This window comes from Diplotaxodon limnothrissa, linkage group LG13 (assembly GCF_057381915.1).
Source record: "Diplotaxodon limnothrissa isolate DT_005_m linkage group LG13, D_limnothrissa_male_GT1.1, whole genome shotgun sequence".
NCBI classification, from domain to species: domain Eukaryota; kingdom Metazoa; phylum Chordata; class Actinopteri; order Cichliformes; family Cichlidae; genus Diplotaxodon; species Diplotaxodon limnothrissa.
Genome location: NC_140608.1, coordinates 6,937,240 through 6,958,901, shown reverse-complemented (window position 1 = coordinate 6,958,901; position 21,662 = coordinate 6,937,240). Strand labels below are relative to the sequence as shown.

At 39.9% G+C, this 21,662-nt stretch overlaps 1 protein-coding gene across 2 annotated transcripts in view; it reads left to right on the top strand.

The window, feature by feature from the left end:
* The window catches only part of arid5b (AT-rich interaction domain 5B), an 81,216-nt gene that overhangs the window by 7,225 nt on the left and 52,329 nt on the right, over positions 1-21,662 (top strand). For both annotated transcript variants that reach the window (XM_085369711.1, XM_085369710.1), the window contains one exon: positions 7,158-7,392. In XM_085369711.1, coding sequence (XP_085225837.1) covers positions 7,158-7,392 — 235 coding nt within the window. The remainder of the gene's footprint in view (positions 1-7,157; positions 7,393-21,662) is intronic.

Here is a 21,662-nt window from a genome sequence, read left to right as displayed (position 1 = left end):
GCTTTGCTCTCTTTCTCCAACAGATCATGCCTTGTATCTTGTAGATAACTATTATCTTAAGCCTGAAGCCAATATCCTCCAAATACCAAAAAGGCATGACTTTGTTTTAAGATATCAAAACAGCCATATATTGAACAATTCCCCAGAATTGGATTACTGATTCACTTGTGTTCTCAGTGCTGTGGTATGATGTAATTTCCTGGTTATTTCTCAGGTATTTGTTTGCTCTCAGCCTCTCCTGCGCTGTATTTGTCATGTTTTGCTGTGCTGTGCAGTGACAAGAGGAACCAACCCGTGACCTACTGTGCTTGTTTTTCTTCTGTCAAAGGGTTGGAGGTCAATTCCTTTTAAACACAGCCAGCTTTGAATCCACTCAACTTTGGCTGGAAACAAAAATAATGATTCATCGAATAAGCGTAACTCTCGGCGCCCGTATTTGCTGAACGGTTGATAAACAGATCCAGGGAAAAATTTATTAACCTATTTATGCTGAGTTAATTATTAAGTCCATATGTAGAGGAAGCTTTATTTTTTATTGGATCACAGCATGACAAACAGTGTTTACCCCCACCAGTTGAGCTCAGCTTGCTCTTTAAACAGGCTTTGTGTAGAGTTGCTCACCCATTATGACAAACCCTCTATTGGGGCCTCTGCTCTATTTGTCTGCCTGCAAACTGCCACCAACGAAGCAGTCACATGTGTTTTAAAACTCACTGAGTGACACATTATTTCTTCTCACTCCAAATGGCCTGCCTCTCTTGCTGGTACTGCTCACCGGCTGTAATACTTTCTGTTTTTGGACTCCCTATTTCAGGAGAGAGCTGTTGTAGATAACAGCTCACCACACACACACACACACACACACACACACACACACACACACACACACACACACACACACACACACACACACACACACACACAACACCCACTTATTGTATACGCTGCTTCAGGCGGTTAATTGCTTATTCTTATCTTATACTATATATCCCACATTAGTGCAAATACAGCAAGGTTCTCTTAATAGGAAGTCACAACCGCAGAGAATATTTCTAGATCATGTTATATTAATGTGCTATTATCATCACCTCTGATTTCATCTGACCTCTCTTCTCCTCTATTCTGTCCCTCTAGCTGACAAGGCTTTGGCTCACACACACATACATACACACACATAGACACAGAGACACACAAACACATACACAGACACACTGACAGGCTGGGGACTGCAGCAGTAGGCCAGTATTGATTGCTGTGGAAAACACTTTGGCATGCATCCAGAGCCATTTCTTCAGTACATGGCAGTAGTCCATGCATGTGTTTCAGTGCTTGGAAAGCCAGCTTGTAGGGAAATTAGATTGTATTCATTTGCTGCTTCTTTGATTTTTCCTAAGGGAAAAACCCTGAATGGGTAATTCAAGCATCTGGGATGCTAGTTGAGTTAAGTGTAAGTGGCTTAGATATGCGACCAGCATTTTGATGGATAAGGTCGTTCTGCTGAATGACTCGAGTGTAAATGTGATATGGCACATTTTTACAGTGATCCTTTGAGTGCGTCCATACTGCTCTGTTGCCTTGACCAGTGTGTGCATTATAGCAAATCTCCCCATTCACACAACAATGGCAGGAATTTAGAGGTGGGGTGGGGGGGTTGGAGTGGGGATGTGTTTAGTGTGCATGTGTGGCGTGCACGCATATATGCCTCCTCCTGCCGCAGAACAAGTCATTAACTCTGAACACTGCCCTCCAGTGAATTCCTCACCATTGCTGAAATAGCATGTAAATTATTACCAGCTTTTTAGGATAGTGTAATTTAAAACCTTTAAAATGTAATACACTGGACTTCAAAGGCTATAAAAAACCCCTGCAAACATTCTGATTCTGATTCTTTTCACCAAATGTCTTTGCAGGCTAAAGTAATGATATGTTACAGCGGAGCCTGTTTGTCAACACACAGAAGACTTTTGGTGCTCTTTAGTTCAGTTTTTTCCACTTTGTCATTGACTAACCACTTGAACAGGCAAACATTTGCCTTGATGCATGACTCCAGCGCCCCCAGCTATAGTGGATCGTTATTATAACCTTTGAGGAGAATGCAGCCACAGATGGGAAGCTCTTGCTTAAATCCTCCAGCCAATATTTTTAATTCTTAACTGCGCTCTCTTAGATGGAGCATGTGGAATCAACATGCATTCAGTCTCTCTGTATTTCTATTTATTTATTTATTTATTTATTTTTGCGTGCGCATTTGCTAAAATACAAGGATACAAAGCTGCAGCGATTCAAGGGAGCTGACACAGCTTTTTTGTGGTGTCACCTTACATGACGGATGCCTCACCCACTTTCAGTAAGGCTTTGAAAACTCCTCTTATCTTGCTATTTCTCTCTTTCGTTATAACTGCAAAAGAATGCAAAGTTCATAAATCACCCTGGCCGATGTAAGTGAAGTTGCTTAATGGAATCAGTGAATAAAAGATGAGTTCAGCACCCTGCCGATATTACAGCAACATTTATACATGTGAATAAACTGCTTCAATTAAGTGGTAGTACATAATGTACAGTCACCTTTTAAATGCAATGCTTTGAACTCTTTGTAGTCTTTAGGCAGTCTCAAAAAGAAAATATTCTAATTCAATTGTTCCAGGCTTACTCCCCTGAGTTCCTCTTTAATTCCCAGATAAGTTTGTTTTGGGACACTGAAGCCAAGGTCAGTCATGGGGAGGGGAGATAGATAATGAACTCATATTGTGTTTCCTAGCCTCTCTCTCTCTTTCTTTCTCCTTCTTTCTCTCAATTTTTCCACCTCTCTCTTTCTCGCTCTCTGTCTCTTCATTGTCCATGTCACCATGTCCATTACTCAATTACTAATCTCCTTTGGCCTTAGGAATTCCAGTGCTGACCTCTCCGAGGCAGCAGGCTGAAACCTTCCCAGCATGACAGGAGCACTGTGTGTATGTGTACGTGTGTGCCCGTAGTATAGAAAGATACCCACCAACTGGGAGCATGCACCCCTTGACTCTCAAGCTGAAAGTCCCGTCTGAGCGATGAGATGCTCCGCCGCAGAACGCTGACAGTCAGGAATGTCTGCCTTAATGCTCGCGCACAGTGGCGTGGATTTCTCACAGGGAATTGTTTGGAGTGATATGGAATATTTCAGGGTACATTGTTTGTAATTGGATCACCAAATATAGGATTGGGAATGTCCCTTATGTGCTGTTTTGCCACCAGTACACTATTGCATCCATATAAATTGAATGATATGGATTTTAGCGAGTTTAATTTCAATGAGATTGCTGGAGTCATGGGTTTCTGGAACAGAGTTATCTACAGTTTCGCAGCAGCAGGCTGTTTTTTCTACTTTCAGTCCATTATGTGCAGTCATAGCAATAAATTCACTCAGTAATGTTTTTGGAGATATCATGCTGCTGCAGTAATAACATAAATTATTGATAGAAGTATGGAGCCACGCTATAACACTGAGCTGTTAATGTGTTATCTTGCATTTTAACTCAACCGTAAAAGGAGCAGTTTGTGTTTATATGGGCTTATTGATGTACCCACAGTAAAATTATGCCAACACATGAAGATATTTAGTGTTGTGTATAAATGCTTCTAATGCATCTGTGTCGGAAGTGTCAATGAAATGACACCAGGCTATTTGGTGTGTTGCTGATGTGGAGTGTCACCTCGTGGCTGCAGGCTTGTAGTCCTCTGACCTATATTATCAAGTGGCCTGCTGGCTGTGTCTGCCGCTTTGCTAAACTATCAACTGCCTAACTCGAAATGACAGCACAGTGTGGATGGGCGGCATTTACAGAGGAGCAGGGCCCCAAGACGCCCCAAATCAGAGGAGTGAGAAGAAGACCCCTGCAACGCTGCTACAGTGATTAATCTTAGTAAAATTAGTCAATTAATGGGGCTGACAGAATGTTAGTCAACAGCAGTTTAGCAAGTAGGTTAGCAGTTATTGTAGTCATCATTTCCCCTATTATTACGCATTATTTTCTTAATCAATTTTACTGACTGATACTGGAAATTTGTGGTTTCTTTGAACAATCACATTATTGAGAAGCCTTTGGTATAGCATGCAGGGGTTCTTCAGATGATCCCAATTTTGCTTTTTATGATCTATCATTATACATAAACAATAACAAGTGGATGGTACAGATCCTGGCCTGGATATCTACCAGTTATAGCCCCCCAACAAACTGACCATTGCCCTCATGTCTGATGATATTCAATCAGACTAGCTGAGGGGTTCTTCTGTTGCTAGATCAGTGCCTTTAAATTTCTCGTTTGACCCAGTAGTGTGAAAACTATTCAGGTTTCTGTTGCTGTGGTGTAAGAAGCTCAGAATATACTCAGAACTGAGACATCACAACTTCTAGGAGTTTAATATTTATTCGAAAATATCAACAATGTTCAGTTTAATTTGATATCAAATATTGAGTGGGCCCAGCTTTAAATATTTTCTCTTGCAATGCCACTTTGACTCCAGGCTAAAAGTCATGAAGGAAATAGTCATTTGTTGTAGCTGCAGTTCAGTGTTTTTCTCAGTGTAAGGGCAAAAGAGGTTGGTGCAATGCTGCTGTTTTGATCATTTCTCAACAACTTACGGACTTGGCTGGTTTTCAGAAGCCTTTTACGGAAACACAGCACATTACCAAACTCTTTACCTAAACATTTCTCAACCAAATATCATGACTTATGCAAACCACAAGCCAAAATTCATCTTCCTGCTGCAGCTCACAGACTCGCTGCTGTAAAGTTGTGCAGCCAAAGTACAGAAGGGAAAGGAAAGGCATTATATGGCAAAGTAATGGATGTAGCCTGTTTTCAGGGCTGCAGCTCTGTTCATAGACGGATTATATTCTGGACTGTGTTGACAGCTCCTGAATTGCGCTCACCTGTTGTGTTTTGCTCTCAAGCTGAACAAGTCCCCAAACAGCATCTGTTGACAGTCACACAAGGCACCATGTCATTCACCTGATTAATATAGAGGGAATGGCTGTGTGTTTTTAAGGTTTGATATAGCTGCGTGTATGCTCCGGTGTGCTATTGGGAGACTTGAATTACTGCCGTTTGACTGTTTGAGCATTCAGTGCATTATTTTAGCTGTAAATGGGTTCAAGTGCAATATTTCATGATGTTGTTTCTCAATATGCTGTCAAGAGATTGCATCAAAGTATAGTAGGTAATTCTGTAGAAATACACTACAATGTGGTTTTTGGCTGCAGGCTGAATGCTATTTACTGTTGCTCTACATTATTCAAATGGCCGGCTTTTCTGAAGGCAGAAACAGCAGTCAGTTTTTCATTGCATGGAAAGCCGGTTACAACCACCCGCCACCACTTGACAGCTGAAGACAGCTCATTATAAGAAGACCGAAAACCCATGTTTGATGTTTCTACTTAGTGAGGGAGGCACAGCTATATCAAGCTATCCCTCGCAGGCTTTTCCTTTATAAGGAAATACTGTCTCCAACTGGTTGGGATTTGATATGCCTTTAGTTGCAATGATGTGAGAACTGAATATGGGTAATTGTATAGACAGAGCACTCAGGGAGAATCTGAAACACACAAAAGCCATATGCATGTTTCTGGAATTTGGTGACAAACTCGAAACAAATACGACATTAAATGGCTAAAAAAAAAACAGCTTATCTTAACATTTAAAGATTCACAAAGAAAGGATTTGTTCTAAAGTGTAGCTTTATTTTGTCCACACCCTCTGCCAACACACATTGATATGACATAAATGGCTGTTATTTTAATGTCGACAGCTCTTTGAGGGGAAATAAGTACAGGCAGACAGATGCCTGGTAAATTGGAGATAACCAAGGTAAACATCAGAGACCTACTCAGTGTGTCTGCGTTTCTGCCCGTACACATCTGTCCTCCAGATTTCCCTGTTTCTGTAATAGCCATCTTACAGCACAGCACTCCATTCTGTTGGTAACAAGCACTTCAGCCATTAGCCCTTCAAATGGAAACACATTTAAGCATGTCTGCTTCCTTCCCTCCTCTGGACTTGTAGTTCTTTTGAGCATGAGAGTTATTAAAAGGAGCTGAATCCACCGTAGGAAAAAAATAGGTTGAAGCACACACAGACGGGAGAACAAATCTTATTAAGCAAGCCAACTGAGCAGACTGAAGTATGTACACAAAACGTTGCCTCTGTGTCAACCATGCGCGTCACTGCTATAAATTTACATTTTATAGTTTCCTGACAGTGCCACATTAGTTTTACTGTGCACTGAAGAAACCTGTGGCTACAGCGTTTTCCTCTTCATTCATTACATTCCCGGTATAACAAATTACATTTCAACTGCTCTTCTTCACTTTGAAGGTGTAATCATAGCCACTGAGTGCGTCTTGTCATTTTAGAGCATAAAATCTTAACATTCACGGTGATTATCAGGAGCCCGACTTCCTAAACGCTAATCAAAGAGTCAAAAACACCTATGTCCTCAATGACATTGATTTAGTTGCTGGCATAAATTCAATTCAGCAATCATCCACATCATCCATATTCATGGTGCGGTAATTTACTTACATTAAGGTGCATCCAAAGCCATAACGTTACTTTATGCACATACAAATTGAGATTATACACAGGCCGTTTAGCTGTTGTGTCCTATTTATTCTATAAACTCTCATTTCGACTCTGATCTTTGGTCTAATTTTAATCCTCTCTTTTTTTACCCAAACTTTGACCCTGATTATGCTCAGCTTAGTTTGAGTAGTGGACCTGATGTGGTGCAATACTTTACTTAAGACGCTACTTTTACGTTAGTATATTTCAGAGCAACACTTTCACTTTTATGAGAGTTTTTCTTTTTTAGAAAAGTATAATTTTGAACCTGTATGTGTTTTCTGTACTGTATTCTATAATTATTTGTGTTTGTTTTAGGTTTTCTAATCTCATAAACCCAAGTTGTGTAATTATTTACACACCACAGTTGGTTATTGTTGGTCTCGGTTATTAAAAATAGCACATCTGCATACTTGGAGATGTGCTGTTTTGAAATGTTTATGTGTCTGTGCAACAAAACCATTTCAGAGCCATAAAATTGTGGTGGAACTAGATGATCCATTTCCGTGGCACAGCTGCGTTTATGTAACTCGCTACGTGATTCTGCTCCTGCCTCTTTTCAGCACGAAGTAATTGCGCTGTCTGAGAAGGTGATCGTGCGACTGGAGGACCTGGTGAAGTGGACGGTACCAGACTTCTCAGGATGGGACAACAGTCTCAAGGCCGAGCCGTTGAAACCCTCGGTGCTCCGGGAGCTGGGGACCAATGGGAGGAGGGAGGCCCTCCACCGCTACAGGGAGAGCACCCTTACCAGTGGACTCAACTTCAAGGATGTCCAGAGGGAGAGGGCACAGCTAGGTGAGCTCCGGCAGAGACCTCAATTTCTTTTTAGCCTTTTATGAGGTTATTTTTATTATTTTCCTTCATTCCAAAAGGTTACTGTCATCTTTCCATTTTCTCTGGGCTGCTGTGTTGAATGTTTATGTATTTGTGTCCCATGTTCACCATTTATCATCATATGTTTATTGTCCTTTGGTTGGTTTAACAAGTGTTGTCTTGACTGGAGTAATTCATCAGTGCATAGTTGGAATTACTCCCGCTATAATGAGCTAAGAATCACACTAATACAAGCAGGCTAGAGGTAATGGCAGTGTGTTTGCCAACATATTATCATCTTACAGTGTTACAGCTCTGTTTTCTGAGTGTGACAACAACAAAGACTGCACTGCAAAAATCACATCATTCTGCTGGCAATGTCATAAATAATTGAGTTACATCAAACTGCAGTATAAGGCACCTCTGATACTGTCTTATCCATCAGTTCAGATCATAATTGGCTGTGTAGCTCAGCAGCCTTAAGGATCATTGCTGTGTGTATCTGAATGGCTGTCTGGTGTATTCATCATGTACACCGTGCCATTAAGTGTCAGTGAATGCTTGTTTCTTGAAGCAGGCTCTTGGGTTCTCACTACAGCCTTACCCATGAATCAACCCCAACGTAAAGCTGGATGTCTCTGGAGATGACTCATCTGATTCAGATAGGAAACTCTGGCATTTGAGCCTAATAATCAGAAAGAACATTATGTTCCCTTTGAAGCCTTTTCCTACTTATTTGCCTTTCCCTCACTTGGCTGTGATGCAATGCCAAATACTGCTTATAATGGTTTTACATAGCATAGCAAACATGCTTGAAATGCCATCAATTACAGTATTTCTTGTCAGATCACCAGTGCCTTTCCTTGCGATTTAAGCAAGCCAGAATTTTTTAGCTTCCTGATCCTCTAATAATTAATTTTTAATAACCATCTTATTCCTAAAGCCAACATGGAAGTAAAACTGCTACAGGCTTTAAAAATACTTTTTTTTCTTCTGTAGAAAATAGTGATTTATTGATGACTCTTGTAGTGTTTTCTGCTCAGGATCTTCCGGGAAGAGAGGCTGTTGTGTTTCTGTGTGATGCTGTAATGCCCTTGATTACTCGACATTGCTTGAATCTCATACGCAAAAAGGACAAGGCGATCAATAATGAATGCTTTGTTGTTATTCCAGTAATCAATATAGCGTGAATGTGCCTGCAGGCGCGTGTGTGTGTCTATGATTGCTCGCTTTCATAAATAGATGTGTCAGCTTGCTTCTGAAATGGTATTATGCTCCTTATTTGGATTTTCTTTAAACGTGTGGTATAGTCTAGAATTTATAGATTTAACTGTTGTTGGTGTAATAACCTGATGATAACGCTGTTGCTACTGAGAGCCTGCCTCTGTGTGTGCGTGAATGCATGTGTGTGTGCATGTGTTGCTAATGAGCAGCGCTGCCGTTAATGACTCCATCAGGCTGTTTCTAAATGCACTTGTCACTCCGATGGGACACTCCGCCAGAGAATCTGCCCAGTCAGCAGAACGGGCTCAGGCTCTGGCAGGGCACCAGAGACACACATACACACATAGATGCACACGCATGATACACAGACAATCAGTGGTGTGCACTCACTTATCCATTTGTTTGTTTGTTCACTATATCTTTGGCGTGTGTCAGTTGTTGACAGTCTAACAATATGAGAGAGGCAGAGAGTTTGGGAGAGAAATATGAAATATGCCACTGCAATGCTGCTGACTACCAAAATGAAATATTCATACCACAGCAGCAGCAGATCAGATATAAAAGTAGCCTTAAAGCATCCTGTAGCTGAATGCTTGTAATTCTGTACAATACGTTCGCTCATTGACTAAACTAATGCTTTTATGATACAACTCTACACGCTTCTTCTTCTCTTTTTTTTTTAGATTCTTTTAGCCTGAAGTGGCAGCCTTCTTTATAACTTGAGTGATGCATTTGCTGATTGTTATTCTCAGGCTGATGTGTAACTATGTCAGAAGAATTGGATTGTTCCTCATAACAGGATACTGCAGCAATACCACAAGCTGCACAGAAAAGCATTGTGAGCTAAAGAGCAATAAAGTGTGCCATTGTTATCGAGGAAAACTTCTTTTTTTTTTTTTTTTTTCCAAGTGTGCATCCTAACTTTTCCTGGCATGCTGCCAGCGTGAATAAAGTGCACTGCTGTGCATTTGAGTCTCACAGGCAACATGTGAAAAATAAAAGACAAATGTGTTTCAAGCAGCAGGAAGACATTTTTTTGTTTTCATCTGTATTACATTGGGTTTTGTGGTTTGGTAAGCGAACAAAGCTCTACTGTATTCTCTCCTCAGAAATGCGTAAAAAGTGTAACAAAAGATGCCCACATTAAGTAAAGTAATTAATTAGAAGCAAGTGACCTTTACTGCAGTCCTGCACCGTTGGCAGCTCTGCAAAACCTTCAAGGCAGAGAAATTATTGGTATCATAATTCAAATTCCAGCAAGTGTTTCACAAAGTGCCATACCTGAAATAACAGGGTGTCTTTCTTTGGTCTTTTAACAATGTCATCTGTTGAAAGTTAAGTTTTGACATGTATGCCTTGTCACTTTCTTAGCCAAGAAGGTCAAAATTAGGTAATATCTTTATGCTATATTTAAAGCTGCTGCAGCTTCTTAGCTCAGCACCAAAACTGGAAAAACGAGAAACATCTATTCTGGCTCTGACACTGTGTCTCTCCTCAAATACTTCCATTACTACACTTCCATGTAGCACACAATGTACACTTTGTACCTCATTGCATAATAGGTGATTTTTGACTGTGTCAGAGTGAACGTATTGGTAAGCTGTTGGTAGTTGCAGCATTTGAATGTTAGCTCCAAATGTTCTAAATGTTTACAGCTTAGCAAGCCAATGAACACTCATACATTAATCTATAGTGTGGACATTGGGGTAACACAGAAAACCCCCCAAAAATAATAGAGTTCACAGTGTGTTTTAAATCATCTTCTGCAGCATTCTTGCAGATATAACAACTCTATGATACCCCCTGGTGCAGATATCTTTTACATACTTGAACAAACACATTCAATCTTATGTTCCCTCTCTCATGGACAAACTACTCAATAAGACACTTGCTGAAAAACAAATTGTTGCGTAGTCAAAGTCAACATGTTCACGGGAATTTTCCACAAATGACAGAGAGCAAGGTCAGGAAATACAAATAATATATTTCCCAGCTTGCCACCGCCACTTTAAGAAAAGGCACCTATTTTAGGAGTCTAAAATGTTGTGTAGATCTTTGCAGCTAAAATTAAATACATGGGAAAAACGTGTATTTTATAAACAAAGCTGGGCATTGCTTCACAAGATGGACCCATGCTTAAACATACTGTACAGTGGAACCTTTACAATCTGTCCAGTTTTGGCTAAGCACCATATATATCTGGATGTCTATTTGATAGTCCTATCAGCAGTGCTCCTCCTACCTTCTTGGACCTGCTGCACTGCATTAGCCTCACCATTGAAAGCCTTTGTACGTAGCCAAAGTGGTTACCCACCGAGGGTAAGAAGCATGTAATGTCAGTCAACTTTATGACCATTGTAAGTCCACCATCAGTGTACTAGTGCACTCACACCGAGTTATCAGTGTGAACCCGCTTGAACTCAAAATAGCAAAGGGAAATACAGAAGTACTTGATTTGAGGCAATCTGCAGTTCTGTTTTAAGAACTGTGTGGTTTTTTTCTGAAGAATCTCCAGCCCTGAAAAATTGTTGTGTTGAACTGTGTTTGTCTCACTCAAATTCCTAACTAACGATAAAGAGATAGCAAGTCTGCATGGGTGATGTAATGTATTTCGCAGTACTTATGTAATCTGTGGTGTAATTCACTTAATCAGGTAATGTAAACTGTCCACTCAGTTTATCTTGTATTGGAGTGGGTATTAGAGCTTCTTTTTACAGTTCAATCCACCAGGGATGGCTTGCCAGGGAAGTTTACATTCTGCCCCTCTATCTCTCCCTAGAGGACTGGCCTCATTTTTTTTTTTTCATTGCTGCCTGCCGAAATTGGTTTCTGGTCGTATACTACGAGGCCGAGTGTTTGAGAGCTGTATCTGCTGATACAGTTTGTAGGCTTGTGCTGGGAGACACAGAGTGCTGTAGAAGAAAAATAATAAAGGATTGGAGAAAAAAAGACAGAATGGCTCATGCTCACAAAATAGCTCAATAGGTTTTCTGTCTTGTCTTTCTTTAATTCAAGCCTTCGGTGTGGATGCCACTGAACAGATTGTGAGCTGAGATGATGTGGAGGATTATACAAGGTCATAGCTTGCGACTCCTGCGTTCAAAGAACATAGATGGTGTTCATGACTCCTGCCCTCACCCATAGTATGATCTGTAGGCAGTTTATCCCTCAGCAATTGGAGGGATCAGGGCTCTCCAAGAAAACACTGAGACTAAAGGAACCATGCTGGCAGAAAAAAATAGAGTGAATTGCAGGGATGGTGAATTCGCCCATCTCCTTGACTTTTTTTAAATACTGTTTCTATGCTCTAACACCTTTGAAGATTCAACCATACAAAAATGAAAATTATATGACTCCATATATTTTTTAATAAAAAAAAATACTACATACTATGTGCAGTGCTGCTCAAAGCTGTAATTTTGATGTTTAACCAACAAATGATGGATTGGATCTGGCAGAACATTTTCATGCAATATTCAGTTAGTAATGGAAATGAAAGCCACTTATTGGAATTCAAGGAAATTCATGTTCATTATGCAACTTTTTGTTGTATGAAAAGCCACAAATAGAGTTCTTTGAATAATGTTTCTATCCAGTAAGTGTGTCAATGTCCAAATTTCACATAACAGATTCGAATGAAAATGCACGTTATTGTGAGCTCTATGCTTAAATCATAACTGACCTTCTTTATAATGTATGCAGTTTCAAGTTAAATACATTTGGAGGGTGCTTTTGTCTAAAAGGAACCTACATATTTTCCACATCTATGCACTAGTGGAGTTTCTTGCCCAAGGGCAGCTTGGGAATTAGAGAAGCTAAGAATCAAACACGTAACTCTCGGATAAACACCTAACCTTCACTACAAAATTGAATTAAAAAATGATGTATGGTTCTATCATTTCCATACAGGATAAGCTACTTTGCATGAATACTGGTTTTGGAACTTGTTATACAAAAAGTCAACACACCAGTTTATGCAAACAGGAAATGACACTTGTACCTTCACATGTCAGTCAGAATGCAACTTCAGAACTGACACTTCAACTTCAGTAACTGACAGTTACTGCTGATGTGATTTTTAAGTGTGTATGAAGCTATTTTAAGTAAATGTTAACAGCATGAAAATTTGGACAAATTTCCCATGTCATGTCCAAACATTTTTCCCTTTCTGTGTCGTCTTGACCCACAGAATGACTTAAGGTGCCCTCTTTGCATTGATGTCGTTGAGTTGTATTGAGCTGCAGCAGATCGACAGTAACACAAAGAGGAAATTTCACACTAAGGAGGACACGGGCACACTTTTAAGTCTAAATGCTGACATGTGGTTGAGCGTATTTAGCGATGTCGCTTTTGTCACTTACACTGATTGATCTCGAAGGCGTAATAGGCCCGTGACACGCGTACCTGGCTTTTTTTTTCCAAGAATCTTTACAGCCTCGCTCACTCGGGGGATATAGCCGCTGTATTTCCCTCCAATACAACATCTGATCTGTATGCCAGGCTTGGCACATATACCCGAGTTGATATCCTGACAATATTTCAGTCGGAACATTTCAATTTGATGTAGAGGGTAGATTCTGTCCTCTTTCAGAGAAGAGACTGTTCACAGAGTCACGGAATGTTTATGCGGGTAGGGACTTGTGATAAGGAAACAGACAGATGCGGTCTTCTCATGGTTGATTTGTCTTGGTGACAATACAGAACAATATTTGGGACACTGAGTCACTATCACACGTGAAAGCGTTTTATGTTTCGACTGCAACGTGGGAAGGAGTAAGCAGTTTCTTGAAAAAGATAAAGACAACTGGGTTGTGGTGTTACAAGAGTAATGGTATGTTGTGACTCAGGCAAAGAAAGAATGCCATGCTTTCGTAAGACACACTGCCACTGTACTCCTCCGTTCAGAGCATGTGGCAGATTGTATCGTTTGCACTTGTTTGCTTTCCGCCCCTCAGACATATTTGCTTCCCCTTCTGCTTTTTTTTCTCTGCAGAACTAATTCTAGAAACTGTCCAAAATCTCTTTTGAAGTAATTTAATGGAGTGTTTGTATTGATTATGTGCCTTTCTCACCCCCTCCTGTTCTCTTCTCTCCTCCTTTGCTATGTTTTTTTTTCTTTTGGGGGGTTTATGGCAGTATCTTCTTCATTATGCCCAGACCTGTAGGAGAGAGAATCACAAGCTGTTTTTCCTCACTGATGTGCTCATATCATTAATTCCCTTCTGACTGTGGCCTGGCCGGAAGCCAGAGAATTCTAAATCTGTAAGCAGTAAATTGTGTGCTGGGGTGGAAAAATCTATTAGATGTTTGAGCATGCCTCGAATTTGAATGGGAGAAAGAGAGAGAAAGAGAAAGAGACCACCCAACAGTCGAGCCATATCCTGTTATGGCTCACGCCGTAATCAAATTCAGCTTCTTTGGATAGCTATATTCATCAATAATTTGTGTTATTTTATTTCTGGATTGTCACACAATGTGTTTTTTTGGCTTATGCAATGAAGGGGGCTGAAGGCTGGTGCATGGTTAAACAATGAGAATGGCCTCAGAGGAAATGAAGAGCTCCGTCTCTCCATTAGGGAGGTCTGAAACAACAGTTGTGTCTCTCTTCTCTCCATTAGTCAGGTCTGGAACAACAGAGATGCTATTGATGTGACCTCTGCCAGGCATCTTAAATAGACAGAAACAGAGTGAGGTGCTTTCATAATGCGCTAGCAGCTCTGCCTCCAAGACAAATTCCCTGATAGATTCATTATTAAATTATTCTTTTTAATGATTCGCTGTTATGAAAGCTCTAAAATCACATGGATAATGAGGCTTTATCTGAGGCTGTGTGTTGACTGAGAAACATTTGCTTTCTTTTCTTAAGCAAATCGCCTGCCTGTTCCAGTTACTCTGACTCATACTTAAGCGTTACCCAACCAGCAGACTTTTTAGAGAGATTTCTGTATTAGTCTATGTCAAAACATGATGTGTAATATGATGCCTATTTAAAGGATTACGGCAGCATTAATATTTCAGTGCTGAGGTTTTTTGTACATCTCCCCCGATATGTTTCTTTCTGCATGACAGCCTCACATTCTGCCTTCAGATAGATAGATATGGATGTTTTTTTTTGGTGCTGCTCAGTAGGCTTTCTAGACATCACAGATTGTACAATTAATAACCCTGCATTTTTTATGAGCATGCCAGTCCATCTGCTTTATGAATGCATGTCCTCTTCTGGACGCCCTGTTGTGCTTATTAAAAAGGCTTGAAAGTCAAACCTACAACATGAGCAGTGTTAAGTTCTCGACTGAAGTGCAGATCTGAGGCATTTTAGTTGCTTTTAGTTTCAACTGTTTAAATTTTATACTGTTTGATGATTCTACTTCGCTGCAAGTCAGGGAAAATTTTCTTTTTTCCCTTTTGATTATGTATATGATAGTTTTGGCAAAGCACATCGTAAGATTTACTCACAAAAATACTATTTATCATTCAGTAAATGACTGCTAATGCACTGATATATTAGCCAAACGTCAGTATAAGCTATCAGCAAATAAGATGCCATTTACTGATGGCTGCTGATATTTATCTGTTGTATTCAATCCGTTTTGCACTGGATAATTGGCAAATATGGTCTGATGAAGAGCAACAAAAAGCAAATTAATCGATGATATAACAGAAAAAAAGATCACCTATTGGCCAAATTGTTGTTTTTAAATATGGGTGTCAGTATTGGCCCAGAATTTGACTTTTTTTTTGGCATATTATATACATATTACCAGTTACAGTAGTGAAATATATCAGTGGTAATGATATAGAAATGTAAGACTATAACCCTGTGAGCAGCTGAATGGATGGATGGACAAACAGACATTACTAAGTTTCCAAACTGGAATTGCTAACTTTTTTCAAGGACTTTACCTTTGCCTCATTAGTTCTTGTTAATTACTTTATAATAACATAGAATTATCAGCACAGGCACATCTGTGTCTGATCTGAAGATAAATGAACAGATTTTTGCATCATCATTAAAACAGAGATACATTAAATCTGATGCTGTAATAAAATATTTCCTAAGTGACATTTCTGTTGTTCTTACAAAACTAAACACAGATTTTATCAGTTTATTGTGAGCTTCCAAGTTGTGCGAGTTTAATAATTCCACTTGTCTCTCTTAATAATACCAGAGACTTGGCTCATTATTTTCAAGATTTGAAGGTGCGTGAATTAATAAGACTGAACTCTGCAGAACGATGATAATAATAGCTTCTTGACTTCTACAGTATGTGAGAGTGTGTGAACATTAAATAACCATTTATTTGTATCATAGCATTAGAGTGTTGGAAAAACACTTTGAGTCAGACCCTTGCCAAGGTAAAAATAGCTTTCATTGCTGATTGCGGATCAGCTTCTCAACATCCACATAATATATTTCATAATGTGTAAGGCTGAACTAAACACAGGTGCACAGCCAAGCTGAAGGGTGTAAACTGTAGTACACAGTATAGATTATAGCCTTGCGTTCATTTCACAGCACAGAGGTACTGTAATGCATTTTTCCTCCTTTGAAAGGTAATTGTAATTTGGAAGCTTTGATAGATTCCAGACCTTTGTTGGAAGCTGTGGGAGTGTGTGCGCATAGTCACACATACTTGCCTGGGTACATAGCTGTTCTTAATGCTTTTATTAAGCCAAAGAACTACAGATGACGTAATGTGTATTTGCAAAATATCTCGTTGCAGATGGTGTAGTATGTTTGGCTTTCTTTGATATATTAACTGCCAGAGGAGTTGTATGCAGTGCCCTCCCTGCAAACAATAGATCATTGATGCTTCTCTGTCTTCTTTCTCAACCTTTCAGTCCATTTCCTTGTTATGTGGTGGCCCGAGGAGCACTTGGCAAAATGAGAGGCATTCAGCCAGCCCCTCCTCCCCCCCGCCCCGATTTTCCCGTCAGCCATAACTCAGGGAAAGCTGTTGTTTCATTCACAGTGTCAGAGGGTAATATTTAAAGTTAACAAAAGCCTAGTCACAGAATTGCTGCCTTGTAGAGTAGGTGCAAAATTTTATTTATATTGCTGAGGATAATTACTGAATGGGAAGGGAAAAAACAGCTGTGTTGGACTCTCATGAAGAGCAAAGTATGACACACCCATGTTGTCAGGCATCACGAAGACTAACTTAGCAAGTTATTTCTTAGACAACAAAGGCCTTTGCCAAAGAATCTCTGATTCATGTTGTTTTCGTTTCATGTCAAACACTTTGTCATTATACTGTAGTCAAAGTACAACACTATACAGAACAAATAAAATATCTTGCACTGTCATTTTAGATTCCTTTTGGACTTGTTTCATAATAATAATATTTAAAAAAAACAGCAGAGAGAAGTAAGAAGCCTTTTGGCATGAATGACCAGTGCACATAAACTTGTTATCACAGCTGGTAGATATTCTTCACTGAAGTTCTTATCAGTCCTGTGCAATGTGAGACAAGCAGCTACAAACACTGTATGTGCTGCATTACAGTAATTACAGCTCTGTTAGTAAAGCGCAGGATGGAGGTTTGCCACATCAGAGGTCATGTTCTGTAATCTGGAATGAATGAGTTTAGAGCCAAGACGGCTGCAGTTTATCAGAAATTACCTGCTCGTTTCGCCAGATACTGTGTATGTTAGGCGAATGAGACAGCAGCTATGTGAAAACTGTTTGTGTAGGACTGAGCTTGGGAACTTCAAACAGAGATCATTAGTGCTTGTGGAGAGAAAACAATTGTTAGTGGGTCTTGTTTTCTTTATTGTGGTGCTGCTGGAATGTGTAATCACAACTAATTGCACAGCAAAGAATGCAAGAGAAAATCCTACAGATTGCATTTCTCGGATTTGCTTTTGTATCTTCAGTACGGTTTATATCCATGACAGCACATAAACAAGAAATGTGAACAGATGGCACTGGTTTTTAATGACATATTGCTATCTGGAAAGTCTCCCTCTAAGCCACAGACTAAAACATCTCCCCTTGGGGAGCGCACCGCTCTAGTTGTTATCATCTACTGCTAATGTCACTCTTTTCTTTGCCACATTGTCAAATCCTCCAGCTAAATAAATGCAATGTAAATTGAGTATTGTGCTGGATGTAATTATTGAAAAGGGTTCCAGTTGGCTTAACTGCACAGGCTGTTTATATAAAGCCTTCCTCCTCTATACAGATCTGATGATAGAGAGATAGGGCGAGGGAGAAAGAGAAGTTCATATTTAATGACAGGAATTCGCAATGGAGCCATGCTGAATGACAACAACACCCCCACCCCCCCACCCTCAGCATCTCCAGCAAACACCCCCTCTCTTCTCTCTCTCTCATTACAGTTTTACCATTGGGAAACATGCCTGTCCCAAATAGCCTCCAGTATTATTCTTTTGTCCCTCTTCTTCTTCTTTTCTTTTCTTTTTTTATTCATTCTTTTACTAAAACACATTAAATTATGTTTCCTTTTGCACACTATGCTGAGTATACGCCCTGAGAAATAAGTCTGAGCTGATAATGAGGGACCCTTCTTTGAGGAAATACACACGGCAACTTTGATCTAGAATGGCATGTAATTCCTTGCCTGACCCAATTCCCAATCTCCTGATAAGATGTGTTTTTTTTCTCTCTCCCTCTCCCTCCTTTGCTCTAACCTTCCAGCAGAACTCACTTAAATGGGAACTCGCTGTCCCATTAAAGATACATTTATTAAAGGCAAACATGTCATCCATTTCATTCTGCGGGAGAATGATATGTGCGGTTGAAAATGCTGTCTTCTACAGGCTGAGCCAAAGAAACTCTCTATGTATTCCTCATTCTCTCTGTTGCTGACAACCTCTGAGATTTCTGATCACAGCTGCTCAATTGAGTTTGTGTCGGACAGAGCCGCGTGACAAATGAGAGTGGCCGTCATAGCAGATAGAGTATCATCACCTGGGTGTAACAGCTTTTAGGCTTGTTTGAGGAGAGGGAAAGAGATACGGGGAAGGGTTTCACTTGTTTGTGTAGTTGAAAGGAAGCTGTATTTCTCCAACCACAGTTGATTAAATTTACTCCCTGTGGTATTTGCACATTTTGGGTTCTCGCAGAGCAGCTTTTTTTACTCTCTGAATTGACTGCGCTATAAGTGGATTGACCCCCAAAACCCAGCAGTAGTCTTTCATTAGTCAGGATGCAGCCGGGGACCAGACAGCGAACAGTGTTTAGGGCCAATCCATCACCGCACAAAAGGGGATCAACATGGCACAAACTTGTCTTCCTCATCTTAAGCGACAACGTGGCCTCGAACCTCATAGCTATCAGTTTCGAGTTTACTTCCTGGTGACAGTGATAATTCTGAAGGGTCAAAGCTACATCGAATTTCATTTCAGGCACAAAAGAGGAGCTTTCTGAAAGCTCATTTGTTACACGGCCCCCGTTGTTTTTTTTATAGTCAAAAGAACCAATTTGGGTTTTTGACAAGGAGCCTCTCTGAATAATTCCTTCATGTATTACAGGACCTATTAAATGCAAACTTTTCAATCTGGCAATCAATAAGGCAGGCAGCTTTCCCTGGCCCTGTGCCAGACACATTAGGGCTGCGAGCGATGGTTGCTAGGGAGCTGAGCCTGCTCAGGGGAAAGAATGTTTAATGTAATAGAATCACATAAATCAACCGGAGGAAAGTGCTTGTGTTGTTTTTGTCTCTTCTCTTCTCTTCTCTTCTCTTCTCTTCTCTTCTCTTCTCTTCTCTTCTCTTCTCTTCTCTTGCCTGTTTAACTGAAAACATTTAATATGGGTGTGTGTTTTTGAACCCCCCCTCCCACCAACATCAACCGCAAAAACATCTGGGAAGGAATTAAGCTGAGGGAAGTTGAATTTTCTCTGTATGTGTGTGTGTGTGTGTGTGTGTGTGTGCATACTAGTGTTGTATCACACTTGAATAAATTGAGGTGAAAATTATATAAATGTTTCTTTTTTTTATCCTTTTTCTTTTTTTTTCCTTTGTCACAGTCCGCCGCCCCACCCTGCTGAAATGAATGAGGCACTTTAGTGCTTTACTATAATTAAGAACAGGAGCCAGCATGCATGGAGGGCTCTCTTTCTCTCTATTTTATGTATTACTCTCTCTCTTTGTTACTCTCTCTTTCTATTTGCCCTCTGTACAGTTTCAGTGGAACATTTCCTCTGGGTGTTGGTGCCCTTTTGTGAGAATATTATTCTCTTGCAAGAATTAGGCATGTGCACGTAAAAGCCAGACTCTCACATACTAAGTCATACTCACTCCACCCATCTGATACTTTTTTAATATCACAGCCTTCACGCAGAGCAGCAGATGTGATCAGCTTGAATTCCTGATGGGTACAGTTCATTCACCTTCTTGTGTTGGAGCACATAACGCTTTTTAGCTATCCGCCGGTAAGCTCAATGTGTTCCAAACAGTCATATTTATAACAAAATATCCCTAAGTAAACTGCGCCTGTGTCAGTCTCCACCTTGTGACAAACCTGCTTCCACATTGTTTGTCAGCTTTGAAATTCTGCTGTGGTTTACTTGCTTCGCAGCTTGTCACTGAAACACTTTCGCAATAAACAAAAGACCAGACTTCGTGCTCAACAGGGTGTATTAAAATATAAAACATTCTGGTGAAAACATAAATGTCGGGAACAAACTATGTTTGCAAACGCAGCTAAAAGGCAGGAAATGCTTCTGAGAGGCTTTTGCGAACATTTATTTGTAACAATCACAGATTACAATAGTGCTCATGTGAGGGGTGGGGCAAAATATCTATATAGCAGCATATGCAGTGATACATTATACTGGCAGTAAATAATGATATTTTATATAAATAATGCAGGTGAGAAAATACAGTTTGTTCAAAGCATTATACAGAAAGCAAATCAGATCAGAGTGCTAATTTAAGAAGCTGACTTTAAAAAATGTAGTAATAATAATACACACCAGCTGAGGTTGAACTGCTTTGTGCTCCTCCAAATGCCCCAGTTTCAAGCAAATAGTTTACTGTGTATTTGTCCTTTTGCCCAATTTCTGGCCACTGAGTGATGTGTGAATACAACAGCTAACAATGATAAACTTATAACAGTGGGCATGTTAACAAACAGACACGGGGCAACAACAGCACTTGGATTAATTTTGTAAAAATAATTTCCATACTCTGCTTGTTTCCACTCTGTTTTGATCTCCACCAATTCTTGAGGGAAAATATCTGGATCTTCAGCTGCTAAATGCTAAGCTGTGTTCACCAGCTGTATACTGTGTTGGTATGCTTGAGGTAATGAATTGCTTAGTAGGTTTTTAGGGCATCCAGCTGTGCACAAAGATGCAAGCGTGTTGACGTTAAAACCAAAACATGAAAGAAGCTTAAAGAAGCTAAAATGGCTCAGGTGAGAGGTTTTTTTTATTGATTAGTCACTAAAAATGAACTGTTTCGTATTAGACGTTGGGATGTAATTGTTTGCTAATACGGCATAAAAACGGTGGCTGCTCGTGTAGGAATAGTCTTCAGTTCAGTACAGTTCAGCTACATGATCATTTTCGTTATAGTTGATTTATGGGCGACTCTGCATGAATTTGTCATATCTGTTCTGAGAAAGGAAATAAATTGTCAAAAAATGTCCTGATTTAAATCATCTGAGCCAACTCACTGTGATAGTTAGATTTCAGCTTGTCTTTTGATCTAAAAGGCAGAACGTATGCTGTGTACATTGTGTGCATTTGTCTGTGAGAGCACAGCTTGCAGCTGATATAATGAGCAGGGGAGAGGCGAGTCAGTGTGTGTGACTGATGCAATGTTGATGATGGACGGCCACTGAGTCATTTGCAAACACAGTTTGTTATTTTGTGCAAATCCATTAAACAAATTTGAAATATTGTTTCAATTTTACTCCCTTTAAAGAAAATAAACTGTGCGTTAGTGTCTGTGTGATGGCTTTGCTTTGTTTTACTCTACTATAGTGATTTATTGATGCTGCTGCATCCCCGGTGTGATTAATGTGATTTTGTTTACTGCACAGACTAGGTTGCAATT